Source organism: Podarcis bocagei, assembly GCF_964188305.1.
Source record: "Podarcis bocagei genome assembly, chromosome: 13".
NCBI classification, from domain to species: domain Eukaryota; kingdom Metazoa; phylum Chordata; class Lepidosauria; order Squamata; family Lacertidae; genus Podarcis; species Podarcis bocagei.
This window is the reverse complement of record NC_138138.1, coordinates 20,960,117-20,985,247: the sequence shown is the minus strand read 5'-3', so window position 1 is coordinate 20,985,247 and position 25,131 is coordinate 20,960,117. Positions and strand designations below refer to the sequence as shown.

Sequence of the window (25,131 nt, the reverse complement as noted above, 5' to 3'; positions counted from 1 at the left end):
AATTATCAATTCATACGTAGTGTAGTATTTTATTCTGGAAGCTGCTTTTTGCTTTGGAGATGCAGCACAGAAAAGTTAAAAATGCATCCAGTCTTCCTAGTTTCTAGATCACTTGGTTAGAGTATGGTGCTGATAATGCCAAGGTTGCAGGTTCGATCCCTGTATGGGGCAACAGCTGCACATTCCTGCATTGCAATGGGTTGGATGAGACGATCCTCAGGGTTCCTTCTTACTCTTCTATGATTCTATGACGGCAGCCTTCGCAAGTGCACTTACAAAGCTTTTGCTTATCAATAGCAAAGCTGGTATTTCTCTTGGGCAGGCGATCTGTGACCGAGACGGAGCTCTTGCCTAGCCTTAGCAAATAAGCTTTCAAAAACTACCAGTCTGCATAATTATCTTACCCAGGTGGGTTCCCAAACCGCGGTCCACAGCCCAGCAGTGTTCCTCAAGTTTCATTCAAGTGGACCATAGGGTGTTGGCCAAGAACACTTACAATCTGAGTTCTCCAGAATTCAAATTGTAATTCCATAAAATACATACAATATAATCAGTGCCGGATTTACATATAAGCTAAACAAGCTGCTATAGCTTAGGGCCCCACTCTCTTGGGCCCCCCAAAACATTTAATGGAAAAATAACTGGATGTACGGGACGCGGGTGGCGCTGTGGGTTAAACCAGAGCCTAGGACTTGCCGATCAGAAGGCTGGCGATTCAAATCCCCATGACGGGGTGAGCTCCCGTTGCTCGGTCCCTGCTCCTGCCAACCTAGCAGTTCGAAAGCACGTCAAAGTGCAAGTAGATAAATAGGTACCACTCTGGCGGGAAGGTAAAGGGCGTTTCCGTGAGCTGCTCTGGTTCGCCAGAGGCGGCTTAGTCATGCTGGCCACATGACTCGGAAGCTGTCTGCGGACAAATGCCGGCTCCGTCGGCCTATAGAGTAAGATGAGCGCCACAACCCGAGTCGGCCTTTACCTTTACCTAACTGGGTGTACATTTCCAAAATATAAGATTAAAAACAAATAAAATAAAACCTAAATACAGCAACAGTGTTCTGTGTTGCCTAGGCTCCCAAGTAAGTATGATGCAAGGCCTGCTTCCCTGCTCCCTAAAATATCACTGGTTTGCTCATTTCTATATATAGGGTGCCTACATTCTGATGTGCAAATAACTTTAGATACCTATTAGGTCCATAAATTCTGCATATATTCAACACAAAAAACAGCGACAATTTGTTGTGGACAAAGGACAGCTGGACCCATTACCTTCAGTAGCTTCAGTAGCTTAGGGCCTCATCAAACCTTAATCCGGCCCTGGATATAATAGATGCAAGAAGCGATAAACATGCAATTACAAATCGGACGACTTCTAGAACAGCACCTTACGACGACGGCAACAATAACAGGCAGAAAAAGGAAGAGTTAAATGGGCGTGTCTCCCCTTCCCTTCCTTTTCCACGTGGTGCCGAGCGCCTTCCCATTGGCCGGCCACGTCTTGTTTTTTTCTGCCGCGGCCGCCCGTCGGAGTGGGTGGGCGGGCCCCCGCCTCGGATTGGCCGGGAGCAGGCGAGGGCGGGGCTGTGCCTTTCCGGGGTTGGCGGCTCCTCCAGGGCTGTTGCCAGTCGCTCTCTGAGCCGCCCGAGAGTGGGGTTCGGCTCTTGCAAGGCGGGTGGGCCGCTGAGTTGGCCTGTCGGGGCCTGGCTGGTGCCAGTGCAGCCGCCGCCGCCGCGATGCGCCTCCTGCGCTGCCTGCTGAAGGGTCATTCGGCGCTGGCCGGGGCGCCCAAGTACATCGAGCACTTCAGCAAGTTCTCGCCGTCCCCGCTTTCCATGAAGCAGTTCCTGGACTTCGGTGCGTGGACGGGCAGAGGGAGGCGGGCAGGCAGGCAGGGGAAGGAGGCGCATTGCCGGGCTTATCGCGGGCCACCAGCCGGGTCTCCCTGCTGCCTCCAAAAATAACAAGTCAATCCGCACAAATGTGTGTTTAAATCTCTTTGCATCTGCTCTGTTGCTACTTAAACAACAGCGACAGACAAGAAGATTTTTTTAATGGTAAACAAAAGGGGTGGGAAGCTTTGGATGCGTTTCTGCTTTGCTTCTGCTCCATAGATTATTATTTATTTTAATGGTGAATTAAAAGGGAGGGGGAGTTTTGGAGCACATTCCTGTCTTGCGAGTGAGTTCAGAAGGAAGACCTGATTTGAGGGGGGTGGGGACTCGCTCCCAGGTAAGTGCATGTAGAGTTGTAGCCACTGGTTGCTGCGTTGTTTTTCTTAGCTGCCTTGGGTGTTTTGTAGGGGGGAAAGTGAGATAATATGCATGCTTTAGGGAAGCGAGAACCGGCTGCCCCCACCCTCCTGCGCCCAGCTAAACTGGATTAAGGACCTGCATCTCCTTTGGCCTCCCTAACCTTGTTAAGCCCGTCCCCTGCGCTTGGGACTTCATCAAAGTTGAGTTATTCAGTTTCAGTTATTCTAAGTCCCTGGTACCTGAACAGGTTTGACATGGTGGTGGTCTTGTGCAAGTGTGAGTAGAAGCAAGTCCTGTTGAGTTGAGTGGAATTGGCTGCCAGGTCAGTTTGCCTACAGAATTGGCACCTGGTAGATCAGTTGTGGATCAAACAGTTCAGTGTAACCAGGTGAATCATGAGATGACCTCAGAACACCTCTCCTCTGCGTAAATATACCAAGTCACACTTTAATCTGGCTCTCTGAACAGCATTCCCTATTTACCTATGGAGGAATGTCCCGCAGCCCGAACAGGTGATCTTTCCTCTTGTTTGTGTGTGTGAGAGAGAGAAGATTGGGAGCATAGCTCACTTTGTGTGCAGAAGGTCTCGGGTTCAATGACCTCTCCAGTTAAAAGATTATATAAGTAGATAAACATTCCTATGCACATGCAACTCCCCACCCCGCCGTCATAAGTGCCCAGTCACCCAACTTTCCTCAAATTTAGCCTGTTCTTTGCCTCCTGTTTAGTCCAGTAAATCTCTTCCTCCTGCGTGCTCCCATGCCTTTAACACACACACCCATTTCCACAACTAGATACTTCAGGCTGATCTCTGTGCTTCCACAAGTCTCAGAGTGCACTTCCACACATAAATATGTGTGTCTTAGATAAATGTGGTAACCCCAAAAGGGGTCTGCATTGTTCCCATTTCTGTACGTAAACATTCTGTTTTGTATAGAGTTCTTGTGCCCTTCCTTGCTAATCCATTGCCATGGTTCTGAGAGATTTGTGATGTGCAGAAGGCTCTGCTTAAATACGGGACTAGTGTTTCCTGGGGGCTAAATATGTATATATTTGAGCTAGGGAATTGCTGGATTCAGTCCCCTACTCCCCCCCCCCCCAAAAAAATTGTTATTTGGTTCAGCAGTTTTACCTGCAGGAGGCTAGTATAGTTTCAGTGCTGCTAAATGACCCAAATCTGAACAGTGACAGCATCACCCGTGTCCCTCTATCCACAGGGTTGCAAGCCAAACACCTGGACTAAATCTGGGCAGGTACAACTTCTAATGTTGTCTTCTCAGAAGTGCCCCTTTTGCCAGAATTTGCTCACTTGTCCACCTGGACACACTGCTTTTTCCAAAGGACATCAGAGATGAATGAGGGAGGGAGCAGGACGGACAATATTTCAAAGTTCCCTGATGGCAGAAGCGATTCTTGGTGAATTGCAAAGACCTTGCCTCCTTGTTCTAGGTTTATGCTGCTGAGTTGGGGGGGGGGAGTTTTGTGTGATGCCCTCTGAAGGATATGAAGGACAAGCGGTGCTGATTGGGGGATCCTCAGCGTCAAGACCTCCCCTAGCCCCACTTGCCGATTTTTCTGGCCAATTCCCCCCTCCCTCCGTATTCCCTGCAGTGCTTCATTCCAACCCTGCGAGGATGGTGTGTGACGCTCTTTTCAAAACAGCGGGGCTAAATAAAGAACTCTGCACTCTTTGCCTCGGTAGCAAACGGAAACATGCACAATGGATTCCTTGTCTCCCTTTCCAGCAGTTGCTTGCACAGCTCAGCTTGCTGCTTAGTGCTTTGACCTGTGTGCAGGTTTCCTTCGGTGGAGAGTTTGGATGGAAGGGGTGGGGGCGGTGGGAAAAACCTTTGGATGTACGGGGGCCCAGCTTGCCTTCTCCTACGTCCTCTGCTTGCTTTTCTGCCTCCTCTGTTTGCTGAACAGTTTCCCGTTTCCCTGTCCCTGCCCAACGCTCTCACCTTGGGTTCTTTCCTTCTCCTTTTTTTGACAGCATAAATTGCTTCCACACATCTGCTTCAGTAGTAAACACATCACGTCCCTGCTGTCTGCAAACCTTCCTCCTGTTAGTAGAGAAATACCCTGTTTCCATATGGTTTGATTTATAGAATTTAGAGGTGGCAGGGCTTGGAAATAACACCATCCGATCCTGCGTTTGTTTTTGAAAAGCTGGTTCCCCACCCTGTGCTTCTTACTAATGCATTACAGTGGTTTCTGCTTTTCCTTTCTTTTTAAGCTCTCAGGACTGTTGTAAAATAAGCTGGGTATTTATTTTTTTTAACCACCTTGGATTTCAAGGTCAAGCTGCGCCACCGAAAACAAATTCCAGCAGTTGCATGTGAGGGATTAAGGCCTGCTGTGCTAATTCATTTGCCTGGGAGTAAGATCCTTTGAAAGGGACGCTGGTGGTGCTGTGGTCTAAACCACTGAGCCTCTTGGGCTTGCTGATCAGAAGGTCGGCGGTTTGAATCCCTGTGACGGAACGAGCTCCCGTTGCTCTGTCCCAGCTCCTGCCAACCTAGCAGTTCGAAAGCACGCCAGTGCAAGTAGATGAATAGGTACTGCTCCGGTGGGAAGGTAAATGGTGTTTCCATGTGGTGTTCTGGTTTGGCCAGAAGTGGCTTAGTCATGCTGGCCACATGACCCGGAAAAACTGTCTGCAGACAAACGTTGGCTCCCTCGGCCAGTAAAGCGAGATGAGCGCCGCAACCCCAGAGTCATCCGCGGCTGAACTTAACTGTCAGGGGTCCTTTACCTTTTAAGATCCTTTGAACTGAAGAAGACTTACTTATGAGTAGACGTGGTTAGGATTGTGCTGTTTTTTTTCGTCCCTGCGCTTCCATCTACCCCAGGAAGTGGTTTTCTTGCCCATTGAGTAAGGGAACACAGAAAACGTTGAAATCCGAGGTAATCCATAGCAGATGTTGGAAATCCACCCCAGAAATGGAGCAGTAGCAGCTGGGTGAATGGATTTGTCGACAGCTGAAATGGCAAAGTGTTTGGCTATACAAACTATTGAAGCCTGGCTGCTTGAATCTACCATTTCGTTTCTAAATCTTGAGCAGAAACTTGCCCCCCATTTCTTTGCAGTTTGTTCTCTACAATCATGAGGTCTAGCAACTTTCAAGGAGCAGTGCCTGAGCTTATTCCGTGTTCGTTATCTTACTCCAACATAGCAAAAGCAACAGAGAGCCGTTAAGACACCTTAAATACTAAGAGCGTCACCTGAGCTTTCCCTGATGAGAACCTTTGTCATCATAAATATGGAGGGGACAGTGAAGGAAGATAGATAATTTGTGTGTGTGTTTGTGTGCGCGCATGCATGCATATTGCGCTTGTAATGCTGTAGGTACGTGGTAACATAGTTAATTGCAGGATCTGGAACAGGCATAGGCAAACTCGGCCCTCCAGATGTTTTTGGGACTACAACTCCCATCATCCCTGACCACTGGTCCTGTTAGCTAGGGATGATGGGAGTTGTAGTCCCAAAACATCTGGAGGGCCGAGTTTCCCTATGCCTGATCTGGATCTTACAAGGCTAGAATTTTATAGATTATCCTCCGATTAGGGGGCCTTTATTGGGGGTCGCAGGCTGGTTTGCAATAACTTTCCAGAGTGGCACGTGGAATCCTGACCAGGGTTCAAATCCCCACCCTGCATAAAGCCTTGGGCTGGTCGCTGCCTCTCAGTCTAACCTCCCTCACAAGGTTGTTGTGGGGGCTATTTGAGGAGGGGGAGAACCCGTGCATAACACCTTGAGCTCCTGGAGGAAAAAAAAAAGAAGGGATAGAAATGCAGCAGTCAAATAAATAAATATTGGCGGCGTAACCTTTCCCTTGGGGCGTGCGCCAGAACAGCTGATAGCAGGTTGTGTTTTTCTTTTCAGGATCCAGCAATGCCTGCGAGAAGACCTCGTTCACTTTCCTCCGCCAAGAACTCCCTGTCCGGCTGGCAAACATCATGAAGGAAATCAACCTTCTCCCAGATCGTGTGCTCAGCACCCCTTCCGTTCAGCTGGTGCAGAGCTGGTGAGTCCCTTCTGTTTGTTTGGATGTTTATGGGCAGATAAAATCACAATATATATATAAAAAATGTACACAATAAAAACAAGAACGAAAACAAACCAATAGATACTCATTTTAGAATATCTGCAATTAGCAAAACTGATGGGATCAGTTAGAGGCGGGGATTCGAACCGCCGACCCTCAGATCGGCAAGTCCTAGGCTGTGTGGTTTAACCCACAGCGCCACCCGTGTCCCTCCACAAGTGCTTATGTTTCAATAATTGAGTTGTCAAGGTGCTCCCCCCGCCCCGTTTTGCCTTGGAAGCACACAGGCTTTTTGCAATCTCTCAAACGGAAAATATGGCTGCCGTTCTTTTCTCTTTTTTTGGTGGTAAGGTGGCAGCTCTGAGTTAGAAGGACCGGTGGTTTTGGTGGAGATCAGGGAGCTGTTATGTGAGAGAAACAAGAAACAGCAGAGGGACCAGCAGATGTTGCTGGACTACAACTCCCATCATCCCCTGAATTACAACTCCCATCAGCCGTGCTGGCCTCCTGCAGTAATGGGGCTGGCTGCTTGGGGTCATGTAGATATGTTTAGGAATAATGATTTGGAGCACATAGGATAATGCAGTGTTTTTCTTGCCCTGATCTGCAAAAGTGTGTTTGTGTCTGTCTGTGTGTCAGAGTGGAAATAGGTTCTAAGCAGGGTGGATTTGATTTAAATCAAATTGATTTAAATCACGATTTAAATCACTAGTCAGGAAGACTTGATTTAAATCATTTTTTTACAGATAGACTCACTTTTGCTGGTTTAATCTTAATATTTACAACCAGTTTATTTTTGGAATAATAAATTTTCAGAGTAGTCTTACAGTTATATCAAAAATTACTGATTTGGTTATACTGTTAGGAACACATAGATAATTACAAAATTATTGTCAGGTTTAATAAGTTAACTCTTTATATTTGGACAACTTTTCTGCTGTACTTTACTGGAAGGAGAAAAACAATCATTTCCTTAATAACAATTTAAACAATTTATTTAACTAAAACAGTAACATTATAGCATATGTTTCCATGTTTGTTAACTGATGTGGTTAAACATTGCTGTTTTTTTAAAAAACCAACTGAGTTTTAGCACACATGAAAAACTTAAAACAAATCCTTATTCCCTGATGAATAGCCTCTGGACTATAATGTAACTTAAATAGAAAACTATCTTTAGAAAGATTTTTCCTCCAAAAGCATTTTATTTTAAAAATCCAATTTAAATTTTAAAAAATCCGATTTTTAAAATATTATTAAATATTCTAAGGCATTGAGGAGGGATGTGGCCTGTCTCAACGGGGCTGGGGAGGGATTGTCATGTAGTTTCAAACGCCCAGATTGTGCTCTAAAACACTTTCAGCAGCTGTGAGCCTTTGAGTGGGTGAACCTGGCGGCTGACTCTTAAGAAATATAGTGGTACCTCGGGTTAAGAACTTAATTCGTTCCGGAGGTCTGTTCTTAGCCTGAAACTGTTCTTAACCTGAGGTACCACTTTAGCTAATGGAGCCTCCCGCCGCCACCGCGCGCTTTCTGTTCTCATCCTGAGATAAAGTTCTTAACCCGAGGTACTATTTCTGGGTTAGAGGAGTCTGTAACCTGAAGCGTCTGTAACCTGAAGGGTCTGTAACCTGAACGGTCTGTAACCTAAGGTACCTCTGTAAACATACAAGAGAACAGGTGAGGTCTGTGCTTGGAACCTGATGCCACAATAAATCTGTTGGCCTTTAAAGCATCCATCGCCGACCCGGTACCCTCCACATGCAAGTGGCACCAGCCTCAGCCAGCGGAACGGATGGGCATTTCAGTCCAGGTACATTGTAGTGATCAGGTGGGATTGCTATGAGGAATTATAACAAGTATAGAGTAAGCCATCTGTGTCAGCAATGAAAGCATTGCGTTGACTGGGTTTAAACTATTTTGATACGATTCTTGATCAATCCACACCTCTGCATCCCTGTTGCATTTCTCTTTCTTTACCAGTCACGTACACAGCCCAGTTGCTCCGCCAGACAGGCTCCTGGGTCATCAAAGATAGTGGGCAAGCTTCTTTGAAGTAGCCTTTCCACTATGTTAATCTCAGGATGTTAATCTTAGGGTCAGGAAACAGGTTTCACATAAAGGTGATAATGATCGCTGTCCTCCTGGCCATCCTCCTTATCATGAATATTGCTTGTTTATGACCTCAGGGGTTGCCAAATGTTCTCCTAAAAATGCTTGTTTATGACCTCAGGGATTGCCAAATGTTCTCTGTTCTTTGTTTACCCCTGAAATATGCATGCTAATTAGTTTTAATTAGTTTAACTTTTCCCCACATAGGGTTTGTGGAAATGCTCAGAGGAAATCTGATTGGTTCTTACAAACACTCTGTAAAAAGTTCTTTTGTGACTAAAACGACCTGGGCCGAGGGGTGGAGAGACTCAGAGAGAGAGAGAGATTATTATACGCACCCTTCCCAGAGTCTTGCTGGTTCAAGCCTCTGTGTGTAGTCTTATTAATCAGAGTTCAATCCTTCCTTTGTGAACGCCGCCTCAGTACATCAGGAGGGTGGCAGGTTGGCAAAGGAGGCTTCACGGTGCCAAAACACTCTGTGTTTGTTTTCTTGCTGCAGCACACTCACATGGCTCCCTACGCATGCTCAGAAAAGTGTAGCACCTTGTCAGATTCATTTCCCAAGGAAGGAAGGAAGATGCTTGGCCGGTTGCCTGCCTGCCTGGGTCTTTTAACTTCTGTTTCCCTCATTCCCCTTTTCTTCCTCCCCTCCCGCCCCTTTTTAGGAAAGGGTTTTTGTTTTGTTTTCACTTCGCCTGAAGGTGCCGCTGCTTTTAAGTGGCTTGCACGAACTTTGTCCTACTTTGAGGGAAGCACGTGATGAGGGACTATTTGTTTGCTTCGCTTCGCCCTGTTCTCAACATCCCTTCGCAGTTGCCGGAGAAACGCAGCGTAGGAAAACCGCGATTCCCCCACTGCAGAGAAAAGCGGCAAGTTGATAGTAGCAAACCCTCTCTCCCTGCACCCACCCAGTGCCCAAGCTGGCGTTGAAACCTGCCTGTTTCCTTATCATCGCCTCCTTGCTATACTTTATTATTAATAAATATGCTTCTTTCCTTCCATGCAGCCATCTCTCTCTCTTTCCCACAGATCAAAACCCAAAGGAGAGAGGCAGGTGGAATATAGGTGATGCTGTTGTGCATGTACATTCACACAAACACACATTCAGTCATTCAGTCATTCCTCAGGTTACAGCTGCTTCAGGTTGTGTTTTTTCGGGTTACGGACCGCCGAAACCCAGAAGTACCAGAACGGGTTACTTCTGGGTTTTGGCGGTCGTGCATGCGCAGAAGCGCTGAATCGCAACCTGCGCGTGTGCAGACGCGGGTCGCGAACGCTGCGGGTCGCGAACTTGCATCCCACACGGATCACAGAAATAATACCTCGGGTTAAGAACTTTGCTTCAGGATGAGAACAGAAATTGTGCTCCGGCAGCGCGGCAGCAGCAGGAGGCCCCATTAGCTAAAGTGGTACCTCAGGTTAAGAACAGTTTCAGGTTAAGAACGGACCTCCGGAACAAATTAAGTACTTAACCCGAGGTACCACTGTATAGATATATACATAGAATCAAAGAATCTTAGAATTGTAGCGTTGGAAAGGACCATGAGGGTCATGCAAGTCCACCCCCTCCCATGCAAGGCAGGAATCTTTTGCCAAGCGTGGGGCTCAAAGCCACAGCCCTGAGTGTAGCTAAGTCAGTAGAGCACGAGACTCTTGATCTCAGGGTTGTGGGTTCGAAACCCATGTGGGGCAAAAGATTCCTGCATTGCAGGGGGTTGGACTTGAGGACCCTCGCAATCCCTTCAAACTCTTATGATTCTTTGATTCTGTGGTCTAAAGATATGTGCCTCTCCTTTAGCCTCTTGCCCTAACACTAATAATAATAATAATAATTTATTTTTATACCCCACCCACCTGGCTGGGTTTCCCAAACCACTCTGGGCAGCTCCCAACAGAATAGTAAAACACCACCTAACATTAAGAACTTCCCTAAACAGGGCTGCCTTCAGATGTCTTCTAAAAGTCAGATAGTTGTTTATTTCCTTGACATCTGATGGGAGGGCATTTCACAGGGCGGGTGCCACTGCCGAGAAGGCCCTCTGCCTGGTTCCCTGCAACCTCACTTCTTGCACTAAGGGAACCGCCAGAAGGCCCTTGGAGCTGGACCTCAGCGTCCGAGCTGAATGATGGCAGTACGCTCCTTCAGGTATACTGGGCTTAAGGCCGTTTAGGGCTTTAAAGGTCAGCACCAACACTTGGAATTGTGCTCGGAAATGTACTGGGAGCCAGTGTAGGTCTTTAAGGACCGGTGTTATGTGGTCTCGGCGGTCTTCACATACCCAGTCCATCAAGGCTGCAGGCAACTCTTCACAAACCTCTTCTCCATCCAAGGGGTCCCTACTCTTCTTTTTCTCTTCTTCCTACCAGGTACGTGCAGAGCTTGCTGGACATCATGGTGTTCCTGGACAAAGACCCTGAGGACCAAGGGACGTTGGGACAGTGAGTTTGGGTTTTCGGGGGGAGGGAGGAGGCTGTTGAGCACAGCGCATACAAGAACCCCACCTCACAGCATCACTGCACTTTTTATGTGACATCTTTCCTGCATGGAGAATATCAACAATCTTTGGTCTCCTCCCATTGGAACATGACTTGGGGATTCAAAATGATATTTTGGTTAAATCAATATAATTTAGCTTTGCTTGGGAAGCAAGAGGTTTGTAAAATTGCACAGAAATCATTCAAAATGATTGACAAGTACTTGCAGTTATGTATTAATATTTTTAGAAGGTAAAATTAAAATCCGAAAGTGGTTTTATGTGCATCTTCATCAGACATAGACCTACCACATTAATTAGCAGATTGTTATTCCTCTCACCTCAAAAAACATATTTTAAAGACCCCTCGTAGAAGGAATCTGCAGAAATTATGTTTAACACCCCCCACCCCCCAATGAGATGCCCTAATGGGGCAGGGTGTGTGATTTTCCTCTAGCACACAGTGAAGAGTAGGAGACCTGGGCCCCTTCCTTGTCAGGAATATTTGAAGGACATTGTTCTGCTCTCAGACAGAAGACCTACCTCCCATTTTTGAGAATATCTTCTTCTTTCTCTCTCTCTCCCCACCCCCTTTGTGACCTGTCTCCTCCCAGATTCACGAATGCCCTGGTCACGATCCGTAACCGCCACAACGATGTGGTCCCCACCATGGCGCAGGGCGTGATCGAGTACAAAGAAGCTTATGGGGACGACCCCGTCACCAACCAAAACATCCAGTACTTCCTGGATCGCTTCTACCTGAGCCGCATTTCCATCCGCATGTTGATTAACCAGCACAGTGAGTTCGGTGTCAGCCATCTTGGATTCTTGTCCAATCCTCATCCTCCTTGTTCCTGGTCTGTAACACTGCTTGTGCAATTCCTTTTGCTTTCTTTTCTTTTTTTGCTAATTAATTTTTATCAGGTTTCAAAAAAATTGACACATTTACATCCAATTAATACAATTCAATACAAATCTAAAGTTGTCTTCCCACCCTGTTTTTCGCGGCAGTTCCCTTCTCTCCCCTTCTTGCTGTATCATAGTAGTGGCGCTGTGGTCTAAACCACTGAGCCTCTTGGGCTTGCCAGTCAGAAGGTCAGCAGTTCGAATCCCCGCGATGGAGTGAGCTCCTGTTGCTCTGTCCCAGCTCCTGCCAACCTAGCACTTCGAAAGCACACCAGTGCAAGTAGATAAAGTGGTACCGCTGTGGCGGGGAAGGTAAACAGCGTTTCCGTGTGCTCTGGTTTCTGTCACGGTGTCCCGTTCTGCCAGAAGCAGTTTAGTCCTGCTGGCCACACAACCCGGAAAGCTGTCTGTGGACAAATGCCGGCTCCCTTGGCCTGAAAGCGAGATGAGGGCCACAACCCCATAGTCACCTTTGACTGGACTTAACTGTCCGGTGGCCCTTTACCTTTTACCTACATGCTTCCCAATCCTTTACTTAAAACAGTTTTTTTTTCTCCTTCTGCATATCCTGGGGCCTGTCACCGCCTCAAAGTGAAGTCGCCTGTGCGTGGGGCAGCCCGACCCCCATTCCTGGTGCGCCAGGATCTCCTCATGCCTGTCCTGTCATGGTTGCCACATGCCATGGTTTCTGCCTTTGTTTACTTCACCCTTTCCCTCCCTTACAGCCTTGATTTTCGACGGCAGCACCAACCCGGCCCACCCCAAGCATATTGGCAGCATCGATCCCAACTGCAACGTCTCAGATGTGGTCAGAGGTTGGTGGGCTTTTATCTTCTGTGTCTCCCCACCCCTCCTGCTCCTTCCTGAAAATGAATGAACTGCAGCTAAAATGCAGCGGAACCTTGGTTTTCGAACGTCTCCGTTGACAAACATTTCAGTTTTCAAACGCTGTAAATCTGGAAGTAAATGCTTCGGTTTTTGAACACGCCTCAGAAGTCGAACATGCCACGCGGCTTCCGTATTGTGTTTTCCACATTGAGGCTTCTGTATTGAGTTTTTGAATGTTCCGGAACTCAAACGGTCTTCCGGAACGGATTACGTTCGGAAAGCGAGGTACCACTGTATTATGTTCATTTTCCACATGGTCTAGTCCTTCCCCCTGCTCACCCCCCTAATATTCTTAAGAGGGCCTCTTCTCTTCAGAGAGTAGCTGGAAGTAGAGGAGGAAAACGGTCCTTGTTTCCTTTCACTCAACAGTTTTCATCTGAAATCTTCGGTGCAGTACTGTGCCCAGAGCTCAGAAACTGCCCTTGCTAATGAAATTCCCTGTCACAAAATGCACCTAGAACAGTGGGAGTTTCGAACACGGCCTTCACCTGAGGGCTGTGAGGAGGATTGCCACATGAGAACAGGCCATTTCAGGAGTCTGTGGAATTCTCTCCACAGATAGACACGCCTGGCGCCGGCCTTGTTGACATTTCTACACCAAGCTAAGACTTTTCCTGTTTACCCAAGGCCTTGGGTCAATTAATCTTGCCTCATTCGCAACTGTCTTCAAGGGCAGCACCACATGCAATGCTTGGTGGTAGTCTAACCTGCAGGTTAGCAGGGGCACAGACAGCCGAAGCCAGGCAGTTCTTTCATAGCTGAGTTTGAGTGTTCCCAAAGAGCAATTCAAAGGGAAATACCAAGAGAGAAGAGGAGAGAGAGTCTTCCGTGGTAAAGAAACAGAAGTGATACAACTCACGCTGCCTCCTAATTCTCTTTTTATTACTTGATGAATGGTGATTTTATTACTTGGGGGGGGCAGCTGGGTCTTTAAGGGGAAGATCAGGGGGAAAATACTCCCTAATCCCATCTTGTAGCAGCCGCTCCTGCTAATTCATACCAGCGTGCAGCAAAACCATCATGTTAAAAGAGTTCCAAAAGCAGACTGTGCTAATTAAATCTAAAGACTTGTTAAAACAAGATTTTGAGTCACATACCGGACTGAAGCGGGACGCAGGTGGCGCTGTGGGTTAAACCACAGAGCCTAGGACTTGCCGATCAAAGGTCGGCGGTTCAGATCCACACAATGGGGTGAGCTCCCGTTGCTCAGTCCCTGCTCCTGCCAACCTAGCAGTACGAAAGCACGTCAAAGTGCAAGTAGATAAATAGGTACTGCTCCGGCGGGAAGGTAAACGGCGTTTCCGTGCGCTGCTCTGGTTCGCCAGAAGCGGCTTAGTCATGTTGGCCATGTGTGCCGGAGGTTGTACGCCGGCTCTCTCAGCCGATAAAGCAAGATGAGCGCCACAACCCCAGAGTCGGCCACGACTGGGCCTAATGGTCAGGGGTCCCTTTACCTTTTACCTTTACCTTTACCAGAGACTGACAAATTGATAAAATGAAGATGGAAAATCAGAATTATGAAATTGGAACCAACAAGCAAGAAAGCAAAATAGAAATAAAATATATTACCTCTAGAAACCAGGACATGGGGAGTCCCTGGAAATTATTTAATTTGGAATTTATAATTGGCGCTAATGTATATGATTTGATCTGATTTGTTAATAATAGGAAGATTTTTATTGAAAAATGAATAAAATTATTATTATTATTATTATTATTATTATTATTATTATTATTATTAAAAAAGCAGACTGTGCTCCTGCTGCAACCTAAAATGTTGGGTGTCTCTTCCTGCCGCAGATGCTTACGACATGTCCAAGCTGTTGTGTGACAAATACTACATGGCTTCTCCCGACCTGGAAATCCAGGAAGTGAACGGTGAGTCCTGCAGGGGGCAGAGCCAGAAGGCAGGGCGGCAAAATTGAAAAGGGGGTTCATTTAAACTCAGGGTGATAAAGGAAACATGGGTGCTCCGGGGGTGCATAGGCCAAGAGCTGGTGGGCATTGACGAAGGCCGTTGTCCTAACTCTGCTTCACCTGGGAGCAAGCCTGTCGTACTCAGCAGAGCTTACTTCTAAGTAGACGTGATCCGTACTGTGCTTGCAGGCCAGCTCTGGAAGGTCCTCTCGACTGCAGACAGGTTTCGCAAGGCTTCCTGATAAACAGAGGTGCTACTCCTCCATCTGAATATGAGGCTCATAATCATAAATGTTGCAGAGACAGGACCTTAATTTACGCTGGAGTGTAATTTTGGGGAAATGGGCTTTGTAATAACATTCTGACGGGTGGAAAATGCCGCAGGGTAGTCTGTTTCTGTTTTAGCCTGCATAACTTTCTCTCCAAGCTTTCCTTTTTAAATGAAATAAAAGAGAGAAAGTCCACCCTTTCAGCTTGCAGAGCAACTCTTGGCCTCATTCATTTCCTCCCCCTTTTAATTCAGCCTCTGGAACAGGAGCTCACCCGTGGCCTAGTAAGTAAATCAGTCAGTCAGCAGGCTGTCCTGAAGGTTAGCATTGTGGCTCAGTGGCTAAAGCTTTGCTAGAATCCCGGCTTCCTTCCTTACGGCTTTTTTTTTATTGCCTCCTAAACCAAACGATAGCAGCTCCCGTCCCTTTACTTGGTGGCATGGCATGGAGAATTCAACAGGTGCAGCTCTTTGCAACGTGGAAGTCGCAGTAACCGGGGATCCTAGTTAACGGACAACTTAGAGTAGATGCTTAACTTATCTCTTTCATCAAGACTTGGGGGCATGTTTGCATTTTTATTTTATTTTTTTGCATTCAGGACTGAATCGGTTCAATAAGGATATTGGTTTTGCACTTTTCCAGTATTTTCTAATAAATACAGAGCAGCCTTTTGACAGAACGCAAATACTGATCTTGAAATAATAGAAGACAGAAAAACACAAGCTCTCACTTGCTATTTTTCAGTGGTCATTTGCAGTCAAACCATCTCTCCCTCACAGTTATGCAGCCCATCGTGTTCATTCTGGAAGGAAGGAAGAGCCCTACAATTTATTAGCAATAGGTCTCTTTTTTCTGGGTTTGCGGTGGGAGATAAGCAAGATAAACTAGACAGGGGCAGATAGTGGTTCTGCTTCTCAGGTATCACCAAGGGGTAAACAAACCACTTTCATCACCCATGTATTAAAGCATCCAAGTTCCACTAACTAACAGCAGACAACCCCGATTCACGTAGGAGAAGTCTGCCCAAAACTATGAAGCTGCAGTGGCTAAATTGATCAAGCCTCCATGTTCAAGAGCAGTATACCCCGGATTTGAGTTTGAATGGGAGGGCTGTTGCAGTCATGCTTGGCTTGTGGGCTTTCCAGAGGCATCTGTTCGGCCCACGATGTTTGATTGGAGGGATCTTTGGTCTGTTTCAGCGGCACTCTGCTCAGGATGGTAAAAGCATTTAGCCCGCAAGTGGACCCTCCCAACCATTCAATAGTATTGGGGGGGGGGTGGAGAGTCCAGCTCATGAAAGGGGAACACATATCAGCACACATTTGATATCAGACAGCCAAATGGTTGCATTCTGCCATTGAATAAACGTGCATAACCTCCAATGCTGCTTTATACTAGCTTGCAAAATCTGATGGTTCTGCAGGAACTAGAGTTACGTACAGCCGTACGTTGGTTTTCGAACAGCTTAGTTCTCGAACGTTTTGGCCCCCAAACGCCGCAAACCCGGAAGTCAGTGTTCCAGATTGCAGACTATTATGGGAAGCCGAACGTCCAACGGGGCTTCCACGGCTTCCGATTGGCTGCAGGAGCTTCCAGAAGCCGCGCTTTGGTTTCTGAACGTTTTGGAAGTCGAACGGACTTCCAGAACGGATTCCATTCGAGGAATTCCATTCGAGGCCCTAAGCTACTGAAGGTAATGGGGCCGTTTATATGTCCAGCTGTCCTTTGTCAACAAATTGTCGCTGTTTTTTGTGTTGAATATATGCTATACGGTAATTTATGGACCTAATATGTCCACACACAACACAAAACACTGTTGCTGCATGCAGGTTTTATTTTATTTGTTTTTTATCTTATATTTTCGAAATGTACATCCAGTTGTTTTTTTTCCTTTAATTTTTTGGGGGGCTTCCAAGAGAGTGGGGCCCTAAGGCATAGCTTGTTTAGCTTATACGTAAATCCGGCACTGCTTCCGAGGTACGACTGTAGAGGCATTTGGGGATTGTGCTTGTGGGAAATGGGAGCAGTTTTGTGCATGTCGAAGTGTGTGGGGGGGGGAGGAGGACTTGTGAAGAGCAATAGAAACGCTGACATGTCAGCCGGTAAAGGTAAAGGGACCCCTGACCATTAGGTCCAGTCGTGGCCGACTCTGGGGTTGCGGCGCTCATCTCGCTTTATTGGCTGAGGGAGCCGGCATACAGCTTCCGGGTCATGTGGCCAGCATGACTAAGCCGCTTCTGGAGAACCAGAGCAGCGCACGGAAACGCCGTTTACCTTCCCGCCAGAGCGGTACCTATTTATCTACTTGCACTTGGATGTGCTTTCGAACTGCTAGGTTGGCAGGAGCAGGGACTGAGCAACGGGAGCTCACCCCGTCATGGGGATTTGAACCGCCGACCTTCTGATTGGCAATTCCTAGGCTCTGTGGTTTAACCCACAGCGCCACCCACGTCCCAATGTCAGCCTGATGGGGAACTAAAAGAAGGAAGTCTTGGAGGGCTCCCAGCCACCCAGGGAGCCAAACTAGGAGCCAGGGGAAAGGCTTCAGGGAGGAGAGAAATGCAAGGAGTCTCCTCTGCTTGTGAGCCCTTCTATGCTTGATTGAGTGGCTGAGGCATCCTGTATTTTGGCATGACGGCGTTGGGGGTGTGGTGTCTTGGGGGCAGCACCTGACATGAGCCAGAACATCTAACCTTGAACATGGAATCTGTGTGGCTAAAGCAGCATTTCTGAAAACTGGCAGGTAAATGCAGCAGGAAGCATGGGCGACTTGCACGTGGCGGGTTGGTGGAAGGGAAGGTAGAGAATAGCAGCCGTTGTGCTTTCAATGAACTCTCCTCTCCTCTCCTGCTTCCTAGCTAACCAACCTGACCAGTCCATCCACATGGTCTATGTCCCGTCTCACCTGTACCACATGCTCTTCGAGCTGTTCAAGGTAATTTTTCCCTGCGGTTTTGATAATAATAATAATACCTGAAGGAGCGTCTCCACCGCCATTGTTCAGCCCAGACACAGAGGTCCAGCGCCGAGGGCCTTCTGGCGGTTCCCTCCTAGCGGGAAGTGAGGTTACAGGGAAGCAGGCAGAGGGCCTTCTCGGTAGTGGCGCCCTCCCTGTGGAACGCCCTCCCATCACATGTCAAGGAAATAAACAGCTCCCTGACTTTTAGAAGACATCTGAAGGCAGCCCTGTTTAGGGAAGTTTTTAATGATTGATGTTTTATAGCTTTTAAAATTATTATTACTATTTTGTTGGGAGCCGCCGAGAGTGGCTGGGGAAACGCAGCCAGATAGGCAGGGTATAAATAATAATAATAATTATTTATTTATTACAGTCCAATAATAGCCTCATTATAACAATGCCAATTATAATACAATTGCTAATACCAGTCATTGGAAGTCCCTCTTTTCGTCGCTTATTCTGGCGTGGGAAGCAGTCTTGGTACTTTCGATAAATCAAAGTCACACTTAGGAGATTAATAACCATTTTTTAAAAAATTCTCAAACGCGCATGTCTGTTTAATACAATAAATATTACTGAGCAAAAGAGCAATTGGAGGAAACTGTCGCCTGACTTTTCCAGTGGAATCCTAATCCCTTTGTGGATCCATAGCAAGTTACCTGCTTGAGTTACCTTGATGGCAGTCGGCCATTTCCCCCCCAGTATGCATTTCCTTGTTGTCCTTAATGGCCGACTGCTGAGGTACATTCTAACTGCAGGAAGCAAACCTGTGGCAGTTGGGTGTTCCCTTTTAGGGGCGTGAAGCTTAATTCTTCCAAATTTATTCAGCGAAGGGTCTTAAAAATATGCTTTTGGGTGTGAGGAATTCCAGTCTTCTGTTACTTTTGTGGTTGGACAGTGTTTAGCTTGCTAAGTCTAGGTTTGATGAAGAATCACCTAAGCTGCTTTTAGAAAACCAAGTAATTTTGATTTTTACCTTCTGAAAATGTCAGGTCATGCTAACTAATAATAATATATAACTGCAAGTACTTGGGGATCATTTTTAATGATTTCTATGCAATTTTACCTGCTGTTTACTTACCGAGCAACGCTAAATTATATTAATTCAACCAAAGTGTCTTTTGAATGCCCAAGTCTTGTTGCAACATTTTTTGGAATTTGAAAGCAGGGTGCAGGGAGGTCTGGTTTAGAAAAGTCTGGCTAGGGGAGACCTTGTTTTTCCATTGCCTTCCAGAATGCCATGAGAGCCACCGTAGAAAGCCACGAGTCCAGCCTCACGTTACCGCCCATCAAGGTGATGGTGTCGCTTGGCCAAGAAGACCTCTCCATCAGGGTAAGCGGGGAGACTGGGAAGGGAGGAGTTTCAGAAGGAAATCTTTCAGAAGGAGTGGCCGCCGGGACCACATAATGCCGGTCCTGAGAGATCTGCATTGGCTCCCAGTAGTTTCCGAGCACAATTCAAAGGGTTGGTGCTGACCTTTAAAGCCCTATAAACGACCTCAGCCCAGTATACCTGAAGGAGCGTCTCCACCCCCATCATTCAGCCCGGAAACTGAGATCCAGCGCCAAGGGCCTTCTGGCGGTTCGCTCACTGCGAGAAGTGAGGTTACAGGGAACCAGGCAGAGGGCCTTTTTAGTGGTGGCGCCCACCCTGTGGAAAGCCCTCCCATCAGATGTCAAGAAAATAAGCAGCTATCTTATCTTTAAAAGACATCTGAAGGCAGCCCTGTTTAGGGAAATTTTTAATATCTAATGCTGTATTGTTTTTAACACTCGATTGGGAGCCGCCCAGAGTGGCGGGGTATAAATAATAAACTCAGCCAGATGGGCAGGGTATAAATAATAAATTATCATCATCGTCATCAATATTATTATTTTTCATCATCATCATCATCCAGCAGCAGTAACTGCCCCCCTACCACCATCACAATTGATGCTATTTTCCCTCCCCGTCTTGGAGCAGATGAGCGACCGCGGAGGTGGGGTCCCTCTGCGCAAGATAGAGCGACTCTTCAGCTATATGTATTCCACAGCACCCAAGCCAGAGTTGGGGACCGGAGGGACGCCCCTGGTATGTGCTCTTAACTGGGCCCAGAGTGGTGGGAGGGGGAGAGAGAGAGAGAGAAGACCATTTACTAACCACATTCTTGTCCTTTCCTCCTGCTAAAACCAGGCTGGCTTTGGGTACGGCTTGCCAATTTCCAGACTCTACGCCAAGTATTTCCAAGGTGACCTTCAGCTCTTCTCCATGGAGGGGTTTGGGACGGATGCTGTCATCTATTTGAAGGTGAGTTGGTCTTGTCCTTGTCTTCCTTCCCCCACCCACAAATGTGACTTCCTTCTTTTGAGGGCTGACCTGGTTTCTTCACATATTGACCCACTGAGGGGCTGTTCCTTTCCTGCTTCTCAGGAGAGATGAATGTAATAATAATAATAATTTATTATTTATGCACATCAGAGTGCAAGTAGATAAATAGGTACCGCTCTGCTGGGAAGGTAAATGGCATTTCCGTGCGCTGCTCTAGTTCGCCAGAAGCGGCTTAGTCATGCTGGCCACATGACCCGGAAGCTGTACGCCGGCTCCCTCAGCCAATAAAGTGAGATGAGCACCACAACCCCAGAGTCGGTCACGACTGGACTAATGGTCAGGGGTCCCTTTACCTTTACCTTACATCTGGCTGGGTTTCCCCAGCCACTCTGGGCTGCTTCCAACAGAATATTAAAATACAATAGTCTATTAAAAATTAAAAGCTTCCCTAAACAGGGCTGCCTTCAGATGTCTTCTAAAAGTCTGGTAGTTGTTGTCTTCTTTGACATCTGGTGGGAGGGCGTTCCACAGGGCGGGTGCCACTACCGAGAAGGCCCTCTGCCTGGTTCCCTGTAACTTGGCTTCTCGCAACAAGGGAACCACCAGAAGGCCCTTGGAGCTGGATCTCAGTTCCTTTTAACACGCTTGTCTTTTTGTGGATCTCTCCGCAAGAGGCTGTAGTTGCCATTATTATCATTATCAGTTTGGTTTCTTTACCCCTCTGTTCATCGTAAGGTCCCAGGGCACAGGTTGCCACAACTTAAAATCCAGTATTAAAAGCAGATTGAAACAATTATTTCTCAATCAGGTAAAATTTTTAAACCACAAGGAAGCAGTGGTGTGGTAAACACAGCCAGGTAATGAAAAGCGTACCACACGTTTGAAACGAAAGCTTAGGAATGTTAGCTCTGCAGGCCATCTGCTTTGGGGCGGCTCAGCTGAGCCAAGGCCTAAGGACTTGTGCACCTTATGCTCCTGAGGTCATTTGCCTTGGAACAAAACCAAGGGCAGAGAGTCCACGAGTGACATCAGTTGGGTCATTGCCTCATAGTGCCTATGAAAGTGGGCGTGGTAGGGAAAGCCACTTCCGAGCACTCGTAACCTTTCTAGTTAGGTGGTGGCTTAAAGGATGGGCGTTAACTTTGCCACACGTGTTACAGTGAGGGGGGGGGAAGTATTTGATCCCCTGCTAAATTTGCCCATTTGCCCCCTGACAAAGAAATGACTAGTCCATAATTTTATTGGTAGGTTTATTGTAGCTGTAAGAGACATTTTTATTGGAATTTGGTCTTGTAGCCCAGTCCAGCCTTGTGCATGTCTACAATTTTGTCCCTGACATCCTTGGACAGCTCTTTGGTCTTGGCCACAGTGGCTACTTTGGAATCTGCTGGATTGATTGCTTCTGTTGACGGGTGTCTTTTGTACAGGTACTGTAACGAGCTGGGATTACAGGTAAGACCTCTCCCTTACAGCAGGTGCTTCTAATCTCAGCTCGTTACATACAGTGAAGATACCAGGTAGCCTGACATCTGGCTGGTTGATAGGGGATCAAATACTTATTTCACTCATTATAGTGCACATCAATCTCTGACTTTTGTCTTCTGGGTTTCTGGGGTTTTTTTCCTGTTGTTGTTCTGTCTCTCACAGCTACAATAAACCTACCATAAAAATTATGGACTGGTCATTTCTGCGTCAGGGGGCAAACGGGCAAATTTAGCAGGGGATCAAATACTTTCCCCCCTCACTGTACTTTTCCTGTTGACGGCTTCTTCCGAAAGCCCTGAAGTGTCACTGGGAGTTCCAAAAGAAGCCCGGGCGAAGAGGACCTTTGTTTTGGATGCATGTTTGGGTTAGGAGAACCTCTACGGGAGTTTTTGTGACCCTCCTTCAGCCGTTGACTCTGCACAAGAACTCCATATGAGTCTCCTGTTGCTATTAAAATAGTGGGAAGCTTTCGAACTGCTTGGTTGGCAGGAGCAGACTGTGGGAAGGCTGTTACTTTTTCTGACTCTCCCATACCTCTCTTGTCTCTCACATACCTTTTAAAACACACACAGAGAGACCCCAAAGATACAACCTGGCATTGGAAAAATCTACACTGCTACATCTCCCTGAGTCAGTTTGGCCAGTGGTTGAGGATCATGGGAGTTGTAGTCCAGCATCTGCAGGGCACCACACTGGCTCTCCCTTTTAGAGTGAGCTCTCCAACTTGCAGGGCCCACAGTGGTCACCTGGTGGTCCCTGTGGGCACTGCCAGGTACAGGGGGTTGAAGGCACGGTGGATTGGGCACTTACAGCCCCGGAGCTGCCATTGGAGGTGTCTTGGCCGTGCACCTGGCCCTGCCAGGAGCCCCTCATCCCATGCTGCTTTTGTCCCTTTCCCAGGCCTTGTCAACAGACTCTGTGGAGCGGCTTCCCGTATACAACAAATCGGCTTGGCGCCACTACCAGACCATCCAGGAAGCCGACGACTGGTGCGTGCCCAGTACGGAGCCCAAGAACACCTCCACGTACAGGGTGACCTAAGACCGAGACTTTTGCTCGCTCGAGGGAATGGTTTCTCGACGCCCGGCCTCGACGACGGAGGCACCGAAACATTGGGGCGGGAAAGAGCAACACGGGATGATCATCACCAGCACAAACCCACCTCGTTCTGCAAGAGCTCGTGGCTGACCTGGCCTGGAAGCTTCTCAGATTTGATTTTTGGAAGTACGTAGCCTAGATCTCCTTCACAAATATTGCCACAGCCCCGCATGGAACTTCTCCTTCTCCTTGCCCCGCCCTCAGAACTGCCCTCTGGCCTAGCCGATTGGAGTTTGCCTTCCACGAGTGGTTTGGATCATACTTAAGTGTTTTGCACACCATCTATTATTATTATTATTATTATTAGTATTAGTATTAGTATTATACCGTAAAATGGAAGAGATTAAAGGGTTGGGCACGTAAGATTTAGAGAAAAGTCCAAGGGGGGGAGTCTACAAGAAGAAAAGGAATGTCAGAGCAGCTGGCGCATGTGGTCTGTGTTCATTTCCTGACATGGCGAACAGAGGGGAAGTGGCAACCATAGGCAGATAAACCTATTGAAACGAGCAGGCAAGTTTGAGAAAATTCAAGGCCACCCGGGTTGCTTCTCAACGCAAGCAGAAGAGGGAGGGGGGGTTTCTGGTACACAGAAACCCTTGCGTTACATTCTGTACCTTTCCCAACATGTATGACTCCCCAGCTAGGGAGGACGTGACATGAAAAAGAGGCCGTTTTAACTGTGGGTTGGGTAGGTGGGAAATGGGTATCCAGACAGACCGTAGGTGTGCCGTGGGATATGTGCCAGCGTTGGAAGGAGATTTCAGAATTTCACTGGTGGCTCCCTGCTCAATCGGCTTGTCCACCCACCATTGGCTGAAATGGTTCCATGGCTGAGCGCGGATCTGCTCCCAGTGAGGCTCATGCTGGTATGTTTCCCTTCGTGGTGGGGAAAAAACCCTGTGCACCCCGTTTTCTGTGAGCCAAAGCGTTGCCCCCAAATGGGGTGGGCAGTTTGAGCGAGCCTTGTAATGCCAGAATTCCCACGTGATGCTTGCAGGAGCCACACAGAGCTGCTAGGTCGCTTGAGGCGCTGTAGCAAAGCCTTGTGGGAAAAACATGGCTGCGTAAGCAACTGGGCCTAGTTCAGTGGGTTGTGGTGGGAGAGGCTGGGGTGGGGAGTGTTGAGGGCTTTCCCCTTCAACTCCGGTGGAGCAAGTGGGGGTCTCTGCCCAGAGAAGAAAGGGATTGTCTCCTCGACTACTGTGTGTGGAAGTGATAGGCAAGAGTCGCTGTTTGTAGTATTGGTGCCCAGTTTGGGAGGTGCGAAGACTGCAGGACCTCCCTCTGCCATTCCTCCTTCCTTCTCCTGTAGTTCCTGTCAGGGTCCCTCATTTCTGGTCCTCGTTCGAAGCAAATGGGAATGGTGATGGGTTTGTGGGCAAAGCGTCCCCATCTGACTCCTGACATTGCTTTCCATTCTGGCTGCTTCATCTAAGCAGGAATCGCCTGCGCCTCTCCCCCAAATTCCTCTGATCTCACCTTTTGGCTCCCCAAGCAACTGCCAGCCAGCCTTTGCTTGGAACCTCCTGCATGGCACGCTCTCGAATTGTCTGGAAGTTTCCATGTACATATATATATATATAGATATATAGATCTATTTTATTCTCTGGGTGAAACCACGGACACAAAAAAACTGCCACAGTATTCTTTGCTCGCTGACAAACCATCGGGGGAAAGAACCATTAAATTTTAAACCCCACCTCCCTGGTTGTGTGATGCGTTGCTTCATTGCGGATTGACTTTTTGGTGTTGGGTTTTCGTTGCCCCACGTTTACTGACTTTTCAAGGAATTGTAGAACGGGAGAATGTTCCGTTAGAGGCTTGGTTCACCCTATTGTGCTTCTGAAGCTCAGATTTGGAGTCTGTCTCTGAAATGCCCTTGGCTAGCAAGATGCAGGACAGATTCTTGGTCACTGGTTCCTGTAATGTCGCTTTCCCCTCCTCTTTCGTTTTTGAAAGAAGCAGCCGTTAGGGTTGTCGTGTGAGAAACACAGCATTATACCTTAAGCTGCGTGTTCTCATCACTTTCCTCTGTGCCTCGTGGCTCGAGGAGCTGCAGAGTGAGGGCTCCATTAGGTGTGGCAGAAAGTGGCAGCAATCCTGACATTATTAGGACATGGCTGTAAGGCTTGCAAAAATGGCACCACCTATTCACCGTGTGTGTGTGTTCGCGCGCGATGAATGTTTTAAGCATTGGCTCAAACCATGGTTATGTTTTGAGTAATCAAAATCATCTCTCCGAAAGTCTTCCCATGTGGTAGAGCATCATACAGTGGTACCTCGAGTTACAGACGCTTCAGGTTACAAACGCTTCAGGTTGCAGACTCCACTAACCCAGAAATAGTACCTCAGGTTAAGAACTTTGCTTCAGGATGAGAACAGAAATCGTGCTCTGGCGGTGCAGCGGCAGCGGGAGG

At 47.5% G+C, this 25,131-nt stretch overlaps 1 protein-coding gene across 2 annotated transcripts; it reads left to right on the top strand.

The window, feature by feature from the left end:
* Window positions 1–1,631: 1,631 nt before the first annotated feature.
* PDK2 (pyruvate dehydrogenase kinase 2) lies at window positions 1,632–24,411 on the top strand. 2 transcript variants are annotated; one of them, XM_081166674.1, is made up of 12 exons: window positions 1,632–1,851; window positions 6,136–6,277; window positions 10,778–10,849; window positions 11,499–11,683; window positions 12,516–12,605; window positions 14,479–14,556; window positions 15,119–15,148; window positions 17,723–17,799; window positions 19,058–19,156; window positions 19,787–19,894; window positions 19,997–20,110; window positions 22,517–24,411. In XM_081166674.1, exons 1-12 carry the CDS (start codon window positions 1,731–1,733, stop codon window positions 22,655–22,657), a joined length of 1,257 nt encoding a protein of 418 aa, XP_081022800.1. In that variant the 5' UTR covers window positions 1,632–1,730; the 3' UTR covers window positions 22,658–24,411. The 2 variants fall into 2 exon arrangements, with proteins under 2 accessions (XP_081022800.1, XP_081022801.1); XM_081166675.1 differs by lacking the exon at window positions 15,119–15,148 and having other exon boundaries at window positions 1,633–1,851.
* Window positions 24,412–25,131: the final 720 nt, after the last annotated feature.

Bases quoted from the DNA above. Each gene is read 5' to 3' on its own strand.
- PDK2 (XM_081166674.1), top strand. From the start codon at position 1,731: ATGCGCCTCCTGCGCTGCCTGCTGAAGGGTCATTCGGCGCTGGCCGGG. The intron at 11,684-12,515 runs GTGAGTTCGGTG...CCTCCCTTACAG, and splicing joins CATGTTGATTAACCAGCACA to CCTTGATTTTCGACGGCAGC. The intron at 17,800-19,057 runs GTAATTTTTCCC...ATTGCCTTCCAG, and splicing joins TGCTCTTCGAGCTGTTCAAG to AATGCCATGAGAGCCACCGT.